We start from the raw sequence: 14,693 nt of genomic DNA on the forward strand, positions 1-14,693 counted from the left end.
TGAAGACACAGAACTACCGTCCTGGAGAAAAGGCATCAAAAGCTTGACAAAGGCTGAAGAGAACACTCTGATTACCCCTTTTCCCAAGAGGGTTCTTTAGCTGAAGTTGCTAAACAGGACCAGACTTGACACCCCGGCATGGGTTTGTGGTTGTTTTATTTCTCGAGCCCTCAGTCCTGCATGGGACTCGGTAATCGGGTGCTGCAGAGGCTCTGGCAAGGCATCAAAGACGCCTGCCCCGCACCCAAGGGTGGCGCAAGATCTCCTCCAGCGCTGGCCTGTCCGCAGGGTGCTTGGACAAACACCAGCGGATCAGATGTTGGCACTCTGGGGAGAGAAACCAGAAAGCGCCGGTCACTTGCAGAAGGCTCCTGCCCAGCTGCTCCCGGCGCCTCCAGGGCCCGGGCTATGCTGCGTGTGCTCAGAGCTGTGCCAGCCTCCCGGCTGACTCTGCCCTTTGCGGGACAGTGGCACGGCAGGACACGCGCCACCTCCTTCAGCCAAGCAGGCCACACCGACCACGTCGTCACGGGCTGCCTCCTGCGGCCAGCTCTTGAGGGCAGATGGGCCTCCCGCGCAGCTGCGTGAGGGCCACGCTGGGCTGCGCGGTGCCATCTGCCAAAGCCTGCCTTCTTGAGGCCAGACACCAACCTGGAGAGACCTGCTGCCAGAAGAAGAGCTGCCCCGACATGATGTCACGGTCCTCCTGGAAGGGCATGTTCCCGCAGACCATGACGTACAGCAGCACACCCAGGGACCAGATGGTTGCCGAATGGCCGTGGTAGCAGCCAAGGCAGATCCACTCGGGTGGGCTGTACATGTGTGTTCCTAGGGGAGACAGGTGGCGCTGTCCAGGTGCAGGCTGCTGGCTTCCAGAGCCTGGTGCCAGCCTCCTGGCGGAAGCAGGGGCTGCACCGGTGGCCACAACTTCCCCCCGAGGCCACCGGGCGTTCCCCAGCCAATTGGCCAAAGCCAAGAAACTGTTCTGCAAGGCAAACAAGGCCAGCGGAGCAGCCCAAGCCCTTGCGGGCCTGCCAAGCCGAGCGGCCGGGGCCTGGCTTTGTGGGCAGGGCTGGCAGCTGGCTCCTGGGGCACAGCATCTGCCCCGTGCCAAAGGGCAGGCGGCAGCCGGCTGAATGCCGCAGCCCACAGCCCAGGAGGGAATGGGGCCGTGCAGTGCCTGGCACTGGGAGCAGGGCCTGGCCTGTGGGCTCACCGGCAAATCGCGTGAAGGCCTGCTCCTGGAGGAAGGTGCCGCAACCGAAGTCGATGAGCTTCAGGTCGCCGCTCTCCGGGTCCACGAGGAGATTCTCTGGCTTGATGTCCCGGTGCAGGACGCCGCAGGCGGTGCAGTGCCGCACGGCCTCCAGCACCTGGCAGAAAAGCCAGCGCGCCATCTCCTCGCACAGGAACCCCTGCTCCAGCAGGAAGGCCAGGAGATCCTGCGATGGCTCCGGACGCTCCATCACCAGCAGGAAGCTGTCAGGCAGCTCAAACCAGTCGAGGAGCTGGATGATGTTGTGGCAGCCAGAGCCCACCTTCTCCATGAGCACGATCTCCATGGGAACACGGGTGCCGTCGGGCTGTGAGGAGGAGACAGTGCCTCCAGCAGGCCTGATACTGCCCTGTGGCTCCGCTGCCTCGTGCCTGGGATGCCCCAGTGCCCCCTTGGGCAGCCTCCCTGGTGCTTGGGCTTCCTCCCGCCCAGGGGATGCTTCGGGGGTGCCCCCCTGCCCGGCCCCATCACCAGTGTTTGGCATCCCCGGGCCCGCGATGCTCCGGCTCGCACGCTGAGCCCACGCCCGCTCCCCCCGCCCTGCGCCGCCTCCCGCCCTGGGGCCCCGGCCTTATCCCTGCCCGCCACGCCCCGCTCTGTCGCGGTGGCCCCGCTCACTCACCAGCTCGTACCACCGCAGGACGCTCTCCCGGGCCACGCGTTTGATGGCCACCTGCAAGCCCACGAGAGACGGGGCTGAGCTCAAGCCCTGCCCCGCCCCGCCCCTGGCCCTCCTCCCGCGCCCCGCCGTCTCGGCCACTTTACCGGACTCCCGTCTGAGAGGCGGATGCCCGAGAAAACGGTGCCGAAGCCACCGCTGCCCAGCTGAGGGCCCAGCTGGTACAGCTCCTGCAGCTTCTTCTTTTGCCCTGCGACCGAGACCGAGCCATCAGCCTTGCGCCCAGGGCCCCCCCGGCCAAGTGCCCGCGAGTAAAGCGAGCCGAGCCACCGCGGGCCACGTTGCTCTGACCTGCTTCCTGCTGCGCGCCGGGCAGCGGCCACCGCCTTGCAGCCGTCGGGCAGGGGAGCGGCAGAGCTGGGGCAGGGGAGCGCGCAGAGGCGGCTGCAGGAGCCGGAGGGCAGCGGGGCAGGGCGTCACCGTCGCTGTCCCCGGCGTCGTGGGCTGGACTCTGCTGTTGAGGACTGCCGGGGCTACAGCCCGAGGACTCGCACAGGGGGGTGTCAGGAGCAGCTGCAAACCAGGGAGGGGTTTTTTGAAGCCGTGGCATCAGAAGCACTGGAAACAGCCAGAGACTCTGCTGCTCTCAAGGGCCCTGGCCTGGCCTGTGGATGCCCCTCAAGAGCCCCGAGGGAGCCTCAGACAGCTCCTCAGAAGATCTCACCTGCTACCAGAAAGGCCTTCCTGGTAGTCGGTGGCCGTCTTGGAGCAGCTTCCTGGAGATGGAGGAACCTCCTGGGTCTCTTGAGGGTCATCTCTGCCACCAGGCACGGGCTGTTGCCAGCTGGCACAGCCGGCACAGCGTCCTGGGAGCTGTGGGCCGGCAACTGCTGGCTCCAGCTCACTTGCTGCTCTGCCACCTGCTCCTGAGAAGGCTCCCCTGGATCGGGCTGGGCTCCCACTTGGACTTCTGGGCTTTCCCTGGCCACGTCAGTTGTCAGGGTTGCGCCCGTATTGTTGAAGTCCGTGAGTCCAAGGGAGCTGGGAGACCTGTCCACAGGCTCTGCACCTTCTGCAGGCTGACAGGTCTCACTGAGCGTCTGCGGGGGATAGAAGCTGTCAGAGATAGCGGAGGCTCGTGGCAGGATGGAGGATCTCTGACAGCCTGAGCTTCTTGCCTGGATGGTGGGTCCCTCATGGTGTGCCGTCCTTGCAAGGGTTGAGGCTCTCCCAGGGATGGATAATCTTGCTGGGAGCGGCCTCTTGAAGGGATGGAGGCTCCTGGAGGAGCTGGACGAGCCACAGCAGGGCAGGTGGCCTCGCTTCACCAGCTCCTCCAGTTCTTTCCACAATGCCTGCCACATCCCAGAGCAGAGCGGCACCCATGTCCCATTGCGAGCCCAGAGCAGCAGCATCAGTTCCTGCAGCTCCTGGGCCACTGCCACGCAGGGGCCGCAGCTGCAGGGGCTGTCCAGAGGGCTCGCGGGAGCACGTGGCCGCTTGCGAGGGGTCACCCGAGGCCTGGAGGACCTGGGAGCCACAGGGGCTCCTCGCTTCCTCCGTGAGCCTCTGGGCTGCACCCCCGGGCGCTTGCGCCTCTTCGATGTCCGTGCCTGCCGCCTCCGTGGTTGCCAGTGGCCAACGGCCCACCAGACAGCCACAGTGGCCAGCAGCAGGACAAGCACAATCACCAGGACGCCACCGTCACACATGGCTCCGGCGCATCCCATCGCGACTGCACTGGCAGCTGCAGGTGCTGGCAGTGTTACATAGCGACTGCGCGGTGATGTCACAGTGCTGTGGGCCAGGACAGCCAGGTGACATCCCAGCCCTGCCTCTCGCCAGCGCTCAGCCCCTTTGTGCCGTCACAGCCCTGTGCCCACCTCAGCGCTCTCCAGTGCCACAGGAGGAAGAAAGGGACTCCCTGTGGGCACTTGAGGGCCCTCTGGAGCAGAGTGGGTGGAAGATTCTTGTATAAGTAGGACATAGGGATGAGGAGGGAACAATGGTGGTGTCACCTCCTTGCTTGCAGAGCATGGGACATGGATTGCCCAATGGGACACTGTAAAGTCCTTGGGGAGAGCAAGCCCTGCTCAGCAACATCCAAACCACCCACATGCTATCCACCGCATTCCCATCCTGAATCCAAATCCAACTCTGTCCCACTTCCTGGGAAGAAAATGGATCCTATCCCATTGAAAACCAGTACATCAGCCAGTTCTTCACCCAGCACACCCTGTCCCTGCTCATCTCACATCTGGACACCTGCTCCAGAAGGATTCTGTGAGGGACAGGATCAAAACTCCTCTTAAAATCCTGAAATACAACCTGCAATGCCTTCCCATCACCCATGAGACAGGTGACCTTATGGCAGCAGGATAATCAATCAGTTAGACCAGAATTTCCCTCTGTTATCTCACGCTGCCCACGGCTGACACTGGCACTGTCCTTCCCATCACTTCCCAGTAGTGCCAAGCATGACCTTCTCCACCATTTTTCCTGCTATCAAGATTAGATTAAGAGGGCTGGAGTTTCCTGGAAAGTCCAAGCACTTGCTGTCAAGTCGCATACAGCTGGAGAGCATTGAGCCAGCATGGACCTCCTTGGGCTTTCAGGAGCTTGGGTAGATGATTTAGGGGGTTCCTTCTGGGACATACTGGGATGAATCCCATCCAATGCCACAGCCTCATGGATATTGTTCTGGTCCAAGCTGTCCCCAGCAATCCCAAATGGAAGATCACTGTCCCTCGCACCACTCTGCCTCCTCCATTGGACACCCTTCAGCACCCAGAGAAGCTGGTGGTACTTGGCAGAGCCAGGGTCTGTGGGACAAGGACACTGGCAACAGCTAAAAGCAGAGAGGATGCCCAGAGAGCCCAATTCCCACAGGATTCTGCCATCTTGAGGGGGTCAGCCTGTCCTGAGAAGATGCTTGCCATGGCTTTGGGCATTGCAGTCCTGCTGGCCCTGGTGGGCTGCACAGCCGTGGAGGGCTGAGCTGAGTGTCCGCCACCCACGAAAAGCTGGGAGAAAGACTGCGGACAGGACGTGGGATCCCAGTGACCTCCCGCCCCCAGTGCAAACATGGTGGCCACACCTGTCCTTCCAGTGGCCCCGTAACAACTGGTCTTCCAGTTGCTTCAGTGCCTGGAGGGACCCCTCAATCCCGACAAGGTGCCAAACCCCAGCGTCCTGCCATGGACCTGTCTGGGGGTCTCCACTGAGAGTCCATCCATAAGCAGCTGCTCCAGGAGGTCAAAGAGGAGGCAGTGAGGAGAGCCCAGCAAGGCAGGGAGGGGAGGAGATGAGGGGCTGGGAAGGGAAAGGGAGGACCACGCACTTGGTCTCAGAGGACCAGGCACTGCAGGCTCGGCACTGCTGGCTCTCAGGGTGCCCTGGATGGGCAAGGTGGTGCCAGGTGCCATCCCACCATGTTCCCCGGCTGTTCTCTTGTCCTCACAGCCATGACCTTGGGACAGATGGCTCTGCACATCCTTGTCCTCCTCTTCTGCCAACACAGTTCAGGGAAAATACTTCCACTACTCCACCTCAGTAAGGGTCCCAGGTGGCTCCATGCTGCTCAGGGTGCTGGAGGTGGTGGCAGAGGAGAACCCTGAAACCTTTAGGTGAGAGCCAGAGGGGCTGTGGCAGTGGGGTTGGGCATCCCACCACCCAGCCTGGAGCCCACTCCATCTTCCTGGCTACTTCCAAACGTCCTGGGGCCCCATGGTTGTGGTCTCCATCCACGAGCTGGCTTCCAGCATGGATGACAGGACATACTGGCAGTGCCACAGTGCTGGGGACACCCTCGATGAAGATGGGTGGCCCAGGGTGGCCACCAGCTGGGGAGCGTATCCAGGCCATCTTCAGCTCCTACTGATGCCACTGAAAGACACTGGGAGCCGCCATGGAGCAAGGAAGTGTCATTCCAGCATGTCCCTGGGTATCTCTGTGTGACCCTGGGAGTGGCAGACAGTGCCACAAAGTAGGAGGTCCCTTGTATCCCCAGCTTCCAGGGCAGGGAAAACAAGGAGGTATTGTTCCTACAGTCCCACCCTGGCCTAACTGGAGGGGGAAGCCAGTACAAGACACCAAGAGCCCCTAGGACACAGGTGGCAGGGATCCAGCAGATGACCCTGCACCAGATTGGCTTGTGGGGCCAGGGTGGAGGATTTGGGTTATAAACCTCAGGGATCAAGGGGACCCCCAGGATCCAGGGGACGGGGTGGGCAGCACAGAGCAGAGCCGATCGAAACCGCGATGGGGAAGGGATCAGTGCCATCTGCAGGGCAGAAGGACACTGGACGCGGGAGTGACCGCAGAGCCACCGTTTGATGGAAATGGATTGGTAGGGGTGTCAGGGGCTCCCATCGTACCAGGGACTCACCACACTGGGGCCCTTGCTAACAGGCAGGGTTGGTGCAGACAGAGAGCAAGTCAGTTCCCTGGGACACACGGGACCTCTCGATCCACTTGCAACTTTAGGCCTAAGGGGGGAAAGTGTCAAGAAGTTCTTTGATTATTCAGGGACCAAGTGGGATAGAGAAGCAGCTGCATTTTATTCAACCACTATTGGTAAATGCGGGGGATAGGTTTGAAAGGCATGAATTTCTGTTTCTTCCTGATTGTGATTGTAATTTACTGGGAAGGGATTTGATGGCTAAACTGGGAATGTAAATTACTATTGTGAAAGGTGATAAGGAAGCTACCACTGCTGTAACTGTCTGTCAAATGCCTGAGAAGACCTATGCTGAAGTAGACCCAGGGAAATGTGGAAAATTAGATATGGAACCTCTCCAAATCACTTTGAAGCCACCAGGACAAGTGGTGTTTAAAAAGCAATACCCTCTTTCAGGAGGGAAGGAAGGGGTTACAGCCTTTTACTGAGTCCCTGTTAAAGGCAGGTCTTTTGGAGCCACGGATGTTTCCCTATAACACTGCTATCCTTCAAGGTGAGAACCTGGCAGAATTTTAAAGTGTTAAAAAGCAGATGAACTGAGGCTCCTGCCCTAGCCCTTCCAAACAGGGAAGAAGTATTTGCATTTTATGTGGATGTTGAACAGGACCACGCCAGAGGAGTTCTAGTGCAAGAACACCACGGGGCGGTACTTGAAGACCGATGGCCCGTTCTTCTGAAATGTTAGACCCCTCGGCGAGGGGTGGCCCCATCGTTTGCAAAATTGTGCAGCCACGGTTTTCATGGTAACTGAGGACGGCAGGAGGCTCTCTAACCCTTAAGCTTCACATCAAGTTAAGGCTTTGTTGACCAAAAGAGCCTCTCATGGAACAGGAGGATTTAGAATTAAGTAGGGGGGAAGGGTTTAACCCCACCTCCTGTTTAACTGGTCCCGAGGGAGGAGACCTGAAGGAAACTCATGACTGGATTCAGGTAATAGATCTCCAGATGCCGAGGAGATATTAAATTATCCCCCTTGGAATTAATGTTTGGGATTTTTCTTTTTCTGGAGCAGTAAATCAGGATGTTGATGGGAAGTCTCTGGTTCTGTTCCCAACAGGGCAGCCATTTGGCGCAGTCCAGGAATGCGGCATCAGAGTCCATGGAGGTGTAGGACAGATCTTTCCCTCTCCCACTCCCCACTGCCACCAGCTCCCCCTGGGCAACGAGGGGGCTCCCGGCTGAGCGAGGGCAGCGCGAACGTGCAGCAGCTCAAGGATCCGCTCCCTGCGCACTTCCCGGGACAGGGCTGCCCTGGGCCTTGGCATGGACGCCCTTCTCTGCTCGGCGTGACCCTCCTGCCTCAGCCTCGCTCAATTCGATTCATGTGCCTCCCGTGAGGGACACCCTCCACACAGATCCTGCTTCTGATTCCTTGGATCCACAGCGCTGTTTTTCCTGGATTTCAGCCACGGCTTCCCCTGTGTAAAGGATAGGGATACATAGGAGGAGTGTGTTGGGCTCCCCTCCACCACTGTTAGTGGTTTCAGGCCCCCAAGAGCTCTTGTGTCTCCCTTTTTCCCAACAATATCCCTCCATCCCCTCCTTCCCGACGCTTCCCCTCAGCAGCACCGAGCCTTTTCCCCGCCCTTTTTCCCCTCAGCGCTGGCCCCGCCCCCGCTCAGACCACGCCCCCTCGGCGCCGCTGAGGCCTTGGCCACGCCCACCGTCCTGGTGGGACCGGCTCCCCGCCCTCCCTTCCCTAATTAGCGCCCTTAGTTCGTCCCTCGTTAATACGTCACTAATTAGGCCCCTGGCAGCCAAGAGCAGGGGTTTGGAGGAGCTCTGTGGGACACCCTGGCTGCGTGGGGCAGACCAGAGACGCCCAGTGTTGTCCCTCCACTCAGGGCAGGGATTCGGGGCACCGCGGCCACCCGGGGAAGATGCTCCGTTGCCAGCCCACACCTCCACGAAAGGGAGAGGAGGAAAGCAGGGTGCCAGAGACACAGAACCCCTCAAGACTTCCCCAGCTGGGTCTTCTCCGCCCCGCCCCTTCCAGCTGTATGCCGTGTTTACAGGAGCTCAGAAAGAGGAAAAAAAAAGAGAAACGAGCTCCACAGTGAATTCCTGAAAGAAAAATCCATCAATGGCCAGGAGACTCCTGTGGCTCCTTCCTGAAAATCAGGGCTGTGGGGAACAGGGTGCAGGGTGTCCCAGGACACAGAGCTGGACACTGATCCCTCCTGGATCTCCTTGGCACCCCTGTCCCAGGCAAGGATGGTACTGAATATCCTCTTGGAGCTGTCCCAGGAAGGTCCCTGCTCCCTGGCGCAGGATGGGAGGGGTAGAGGTGGTCCTCTCACACTCATCCCACTCATTCCCCCCTGCCCTGACTTTGCCCCTGGGGTGCTCACCCCCCTTTTTAGGGTGTCCAGCCCTGTTCTCATGGGGAACCTTGGCAGCACCCATGAGCATAACCAACCTTTCTGGGAGGCTGGGAGCACTGGTGAGGGAGGGGGCTGTTTCTGGTGACCTGGAACTTGGCTCCTGCTGTGAGCCAGCGGCTTTCTGCCTGCTGGGCTGGGGGAACACCCTCTCTGAGCTCTGTGACAGCCCCAGCCCCACACCCACTCCTTGCCACAGCTCCTCCCAGACAGCATCTGCTACGGACATGTCCCCTGCTACTGTCCTTTGGCCAGGGGCCTTGTGGCTCATGCCAGACCCTTCTTCCTCCCCAGGGAGCCTCCTCCCAGGTAAGGGGGGAGCCCCCCACAGCCCAGGACTCTCCAGCTCAGCCCCCCTGGAGCCAGGCCGCCGTCTGAGTCCCACGTGCCCTGAGCCAAGTGGGGACTGGTGGCCGTCTTGGCCACAGTGACCACAGATAAATCGACTTTCCAACCTCTGACAAGAGGAAAAGGGCCAGCAAAACCTCAGTTCGGGGCATGAGGAGAGCAGACTTCAGACTGCTCAGGGAACTGGTAAGCAGGGTCTCCAGGGACAATGCTTTTGCAGGTGCTGGGGTCCATCAGTGCTGGTCAATTTTGAAACATCACCTCCTAAGGGCACAGGAGTAGGAGAGTCCCAAATGTCGGAATCCAAGCAGACGAGGCAGAAGGCATCTTCTCTGGGAAAGAGGATGGAAAAGAAAGCTGTGTGCCCAGTGGAAGCAAGGTCAGCAGAAGAATACAGATGTCAGGAAAATTAATCCACAAACACCACAGGTTTATGTCCAAACAAGAGACAGAGCAATCCTGTTACTTTATTCGAATAAAGGGAGAGGCCATGGGCATTTCCCATGGGATCTCTCAAATTGTTAGAGGACGCAGCTTCCTTTTTCTCCTGATTTCCCGGCTGCATTTTCCTCTCTCCTTCCCCACTGGCTGAGGTACTTGACAGGTACAGACTTCCCGAATGGCTTAATACAAACCCCCTTTCTAATGTGCACCCCCCACCCTCATTCTTTTCCTTGTGTCTCTGTTCTTTTTCTCTAAATCCAGGGATTAGCAGAGTCTTGAGTGAGTAACAGTCTGTGTCAATTAGTGGAATTCCTATGGAATTTATGGTTCCTCCCTTTGCTTCTTTCACCTATCAGTATCTGGCTTTATCTACCATCATGCCCACAGATAGTTTGTAAAGACACCTCCTCCTCATTCCTTCCACAGAGATGTCTCTTGCCACTGTAGGGAGAACTTTGGTGCAGTGAAAGCTCAGCTGGAGAGGAAGGTGGCCAGAAGTGTGGGGCACAATAAAGAGTGTTTTTAAATATATTAATGGAAAAAAACATTGTAGAAATAACATTGTCCCCTTCCAGGATGTGGATGGTCACCTCACAAACAGGGACAGGGACACAGCACAGGTGTTTAATGCATTCTTTGCCTCTGTCTTCAACACTCCTCCCTCCCTTCCCAGTGGAAAACATGCACTGTACCAAGGGACACTGCAAAATCCTTGAAGAGGGCAAGCCCTGCTCAGCAGAAACCAAACCACTCATGTTTGATCCACAGCATTCCCATCATGAATCTGAACCCAGCGTGTGCCAGCAATTGGGAAAAAAGGAGCCCTATGCCCGTCAAAACCAGAGCAGTGGGAGCACTATGAGCACTCCTTGGGAAATCCTGACTTATTTAGAACAGAGGCAACGCAGAAGTCGGTGAGCTGTTACAGAAAACTCTTCCTGCCCTCGACAGCCAGTTCAGGAGAGCTCCCCAGAGACACAGGAACTTCAACTCCCTTTGTCTCTGGAAGATTTCTCAGGCACAGAGAGTGTTTCCAGTTGGTACTGCTGCAGTGTCCTGGGAGCCATGGGCTTGACACTGGTGGCAGCAGCACTCTTCCTGATGTGCCACTTGCTGCAGGGAATGACTCACTGCAGCAGGCTGAGCTGTTCTTACTGCCAGGCTTTTTCTGGCCATGTGCATCTTTAGAGATGCGCTGGTTCTGCTGATCCCTGAGGTGGGCACAGGGCTGTGACGGCACAAAGGGGCTGAGCGCTGGCGAGAGGCAGGGCTGGGATGTCACCCGGCTGTCCTGGCCCACAGCACTGTGACATCACCGCGCAGTCGCTATGTAACACTGCCAGCACCTGCAGCTGCCAGTGCAGTCGCGATGGGACGCGCCGGAGCCATGTGTGACGGTGGCGTCCTGGTGATTGTGCTTGTCCTGCTGCTGGCCACTGTGGCTGTCTGGTGGGCCGTTGGCCACTGGCAACCACGGAGGCGGCAGGCACGGACATCGAAGAGGCGCAAGCGCCCAGGGGTGCAGCCCAGAGGCTCACGGAGGAAGCGAGGAGCCCCTGTGGCTCCCAGGTCCTCCAGGCCTCGGGTGACCCCTCGCAAGCGGCCACGTGCTCCCGCGAGCCCTCTGGACAGCCCCTGCAGCTGCGGCCCCTGCGTGGCAGTGGCCCAGGAGCTGCAGGAACTGATGCTGCTGCTCTGGGCTCGCAATGGGACATGGGTGCCGCTCTACTCTGGGATGTGGCAGGCATTGTGGAAAGAACTGGAGGAGCTGGTGAAGCGAGGCCACCTGCCCTGCTGTGGCTCGTCCAGCTCCTCCAGGAGCCTCCATCCCTTCAAGAGGCCGCTCCCAGCAAGATTATCCATCCCTGGGAGAGCCTCAACCCTTGCAAGGACGGCACACCATGAGGGACCCACCATCCAGGCAAGAAGCTCAGGCTGTCAGAGATCCTCCATCCTGCCACGAGCCTCCGCTATCTCTGACAGCTTCTATCCCCCGCAGACGCTCAGTGAGACCTGTCAGCCTGCAGAAGGTGCAGAGCCTGTGGACAGGTCTCCCAGCTCCCTTGGACTCACGGACTTCAACAATACGGGCGCAACCCTGACAACTGACGTGGCCAGGGAAAGCCCAGAAGTCCAAGTGGGAGCCCAGCCCGATCCAGGGGAGCCTTCTCAGGAGCAGGTGGCGGAGCAGCAAGTGAGCTGGAGCCAGCAGTTGCCGGCCCACAGCTCCCAGGACGCTGTGCCGGCTGTGCCAGCTGGCAACAGCCCGTGCCTGGTGGCAGAGATGACCCTCAAGAGACCCAGGAGGTTCCTCCATCTCCAGGAAGCTGCTCCAAGACGGCCACCGACTACCAGGAAGGCCTTTCTGGTAGCAGGTGAGATCTTCTGAGGAGCTGTCTGAGGCTCCCTCGGGGCTCTTGAGGGGCATCCACAGGCCAGGCCAGGGCCCTTGAGAGCAGCAGAGTCTCTGGCTGTTTCCAGTGCTTCTGATGCCACGGCTTCAAAAAACCCCTCCCTGGTTTGCAGCTGCTCCTGACACCCCCCTGTGCGAGTCCTCGGGCTGTAGCCCCGGCAGTCCTCAACAGCAGAGTCCAGCCCACGACGCCGGGGACAGCGACGGTGACGCCCTGCCCCGCTGCCCTCCGGCTCCTGCAGCCGCCTCTGCGCGCTCCCCTGCCCCAGCTCTGCCGCTCCCCTGCCCGACGGCTGCAAGGCGGTGGCCGCTGCCCGGCGCGCAGCAGGAAGCAGGTCAGAGCAACGTGGCCCGCGGTGGCTCGGCTCGCTTTACTCGCGGGCACTTGGCCGGGGGGGCCCTGGGCGCAAGGCTGATGGCTCGGTCTCGGTCGCAGGGCAAAAGAAGAAGCTGCAGGAGCTGTACCAGCTGGGCCCTCAGCTGGGCAGCGGTGGCTTCGGCACCGTTTTCTCGGGCATCCGCCTCTCAGACGGGAGTCCGGTAAAGTGGCCGAGACGGCGGGGCGCGGGAGGAGGGCCAGGGGCGGGGCGGGGCAGGGCTTGAGCTCAGCCCCGTCTCTCGTGGGCTTGCAGGTGGCCATCAAACGCGTGGCCCGGGAGAGCGTCCTGCGGTGGTACGAGCTGGTGAGTGAGCGGGGCCACCGCGACAGAGCGGGGCGTGGCGGGCAGGGATAAGGCCGGGGCCCCAGGGCGGGAGGCGGCGCAGGGCGGGGGGAGCGGGCGTGGGCTCAGCGTGCGAGCCGGAGCATCGCGGGCCCGGGGATGCCAAACACTGGTGATGGGGCCGGGCAGGGGGGCACCCCCGAAGCATCCCCTGGGCGGGAGGAAGCCCAAGCACCAGGGAGGCTGCCCAAGGGGGCACTGGGGCATCCCAGGCACGAGGCAGCGGAGCCACAGGGCAGTATCAGGCCTGCTGGAGGCACTGTCTCCTCCTCACAGCCCGACGGCACCCGTGTTCCCATGGAGATCGTGCTCATGGAGAAGGTGGGCTCTGGCTGCCACAACATCATCCAGCTCCTCGACTGGTTTGAGCTGCCTGACAGCTTCCTGCTGGTGATGGAGCGTCCGGAGCCATCGCAGGATCTCCTGGCCTTCCTGCTGGAGCAGGGGTTCCTGTGCGAGGAGATGGCGCGCTGGCTTTTCTGCCAGGTGCTGGAGGCCGTGCGGCACTGCACCGCCTGCGGCGTCCTGCACCGGGACATCAAGCCAGAGAATCTCCTCGTGGACCCGGAGAGCGGCGACCTGAAGCTCATCGACTTCGGTTGCGGCACCTTCCTCCAGGAGCAGGCCTTCACGCGATTTGCCGGTGAGCCCACAGGCCAGGCCCTGCTCCCAGTGCCAGGCACTGCACGGCCCCATTCCCTCCTGGGCTGTGGGCTGCGGCATTCAGCCGGCTGCCGCCTGCCCTTTGGCACGGGGCAGATGCTGTGCCCCAGGAGCCAGCTGCCAGCCCTGCCCACAAAGCCAGGCCCCGGCTGCTCGGCTTGGCAGGCCCGCAAGGGCTTGGGCTGCTCCGCTGGCCTTGTTTGCCTTGCAGAACGGTTTCTTGGCTTTGGCCAATTGGCTGGGGAATGCCCGGTGGCCTCGGGGGGAAGTTGTGGCCACCGGTGCAGCCCCTGCTTCCACCAGGAGGCTGGCACCAGGATCTGGAAGCCAGCAGCCTGCACCTGGACAGCGCCACCTGTCTCCCCTAGGAACACACATGTACAGCCCACCCGAGTGGATCTGCCTTGGCTGCTACCACGGCCATTCGGCAACCATCTGGTCCCTGGGTGTGCTGCTGTACGTCATGGTCTGCGGGAACATGCCCTTCCAGGAGGACCGTGACATCGTGTCGGGGCAGCTCTTCTTCTGGCAGCAGGTCTCTCCAGGTTGGTGTCTGGCCTCAAGAAGGCAGGCTTTGGCAGATGGCACCGCGCAGCCCAGCGTGGCCCTCACGCAGCTGCGCGGGAGGCCCATCTGCCCTCAAGAGCTGGCCGCAGGAGGCAGCCCGTGACGACGTGGTCGGTGTGGCCTGCTTGGCTGAAGGAGGTGGCGCGTGTCCTGCCGTGCCACTGTCCCGCAAAGGGCAGAGTCAGCCGGGAGGCTGGCACAGCTCTGAGCACACGCAGCATAGCCCGGGCCCTGGAGGCGCCGGGAGCAGCTGGGCAGGAGCCTTCTGCAAGTGACCGGCGCTTTCTGGTTTCTCTCCCCAGAGTGCCAACATCTGATCCGCTGGTGTTTGTCCAAGCACCCTGCGGACAGGCCAGCGCTGGAGGAGATCTTGCGCCACCCTTGGGTGCGGGGCAGGCGTCTTTGATGCCTTGCCAGAGCCTCTGCAGCACCCGATTACCGAGTCCCATGCAGGACTGAGGGCTCGAGAAATAAAACAACCACAAACCCATGCCGGGGTGTCAAGTCTGGTCCTGTTTAGCAACTTCAGCTAAAGAACCCTCTTGGGAAAAGGGGTAATCAGAGTGTTCTCTTCAGCCTTTGTCAAGCTTTTGATGCCTTTTCTCCAGGACGGTAGTTCTGTGTCTTCAAGCACAGGCTGTAGTACAGGCAGGAGGAGCTGTAACCAGCCTAGAAAGGTAACAGTGAAACAACAGCCGCCCTTTCAAACTGACGCGGCCACTTGGGTTCACCAGAAGTGATACCTGGGCTCATGTGTGCATTCCAAGGGCCAGCAGGCGGCAGGGACAGAGATGCTGCTCA

At 60.4% G+C, this 14,693-nt stretch overlaps 2 protein-coding genes across 2 annotated transcripts; one reads left to right on the top strand and one right to left on the bottom strand.

Moving 5' to 3' along the window:
• Positions 1-223: 223 nt before the first annotated feature.
• Positions 224-7,064, bottom strand: LOC138102354 (serine/threonine-protein kinase pim-1-like). The gene is made up of 7 exons (XM_069000042.1): positions 7,005-7,064; positions 2,858-2,995; positions 2,042-2,125; positions 1,909-1,949; positions 1,217-1,614; positions 652-828; positions 224-327 (listed from the first exon to the last, which is right to left on the bottom strand). The coding sequence occupies exons 1-7, from the start codon at positions 7,062-7,064 to the stop codon at positions 224-226; spliced, it is 1,002 nt and encodes a 333-aa protein (XP_068856143.1).
• A 5,522-nt stretch (positions 7,065-12,586) lies between these two features.
• LOC138102355 (serine/threonine-protein kinase pim-1-like) lies at positions 12,587-14,298 on the top strand. Its single transcript, XM_069000043.1, has 4 exons — positions 12,587-12,623; positions 12,939-13,305; positions 13,694-13,870; positions 14,195-14,298. Exons 2-4 carry the CDS (start codon positions 12,960-12,962, stop codon positions 14,296-14,298), a joined length of 627 nt encoding a protein of 208 aa, XP_068856144.1. The 5' UTR covers positions 12,587-12,623; positions 12,939-12,959.
• Positions 14,299-14,693: the final 395 nt, after the last annotated feature.

The sequence above is a fragment of the Aphelocoma coerulescens genome, unplaced genomic scaffold, assembly GCF_041296385.1.
Source record: "Aphelocoma coerulescens isolate FSJ_1873_10779 unplaced genomic scaffold, UR_Acoe_1.0 HiC_scaffold_71, whole genome shotgun sequence".
Taxonomy (NCBI): Eukaryota; Metazoa; Chordata; class Aves; order Passeriformes; family Corvidae; genus Aphelocoma; species Aphelocoma coerulescens.

Coding starts and splice junctions, on each gene's coding strand:
- LOC138102354 (XM_069000042.1), bottom strand. CDS start 7,064: ATGGGGCCACCCCTCGCCGAGGGGTCTAACATTTCAGAAGAACGGGCC. Junction 2,996..7,004: donor AACGGGCCATCGGTCTTCAA/GTACCGCCCCGT, acceptor TATCCCCCGCAG/ACGCTCAGTGAGACCTGTCA. Junction 829..1,216: donor GGCCTTCACGCGATTTGCCG/GTGAGCCCACAG, acceptor TGTCTCCCCTAG/GAACACACATGTACAGCCCA.
- LOC138102355 (XM_069000043.1), top strand. CDS start 12,960: ATGGAGATCGTGCTCATGGAGAAGGTGGGCTCTGGCTGCCACAACATC. Junction 13,306..13,693: donor GGCCTTCACGCGATTTGCCG/GTGAGCCCACAG, acceptor TGTCTCCCCTAG/GAACACACATGTACAGCCCA. Junction 13,871..14,194: donor CTGGCAGCAGGTCTCTCCAG/GTTGGTGTCTGG, acceptor TTCTCTCCCCAG/AGTGCCAACATCTGATCCGC.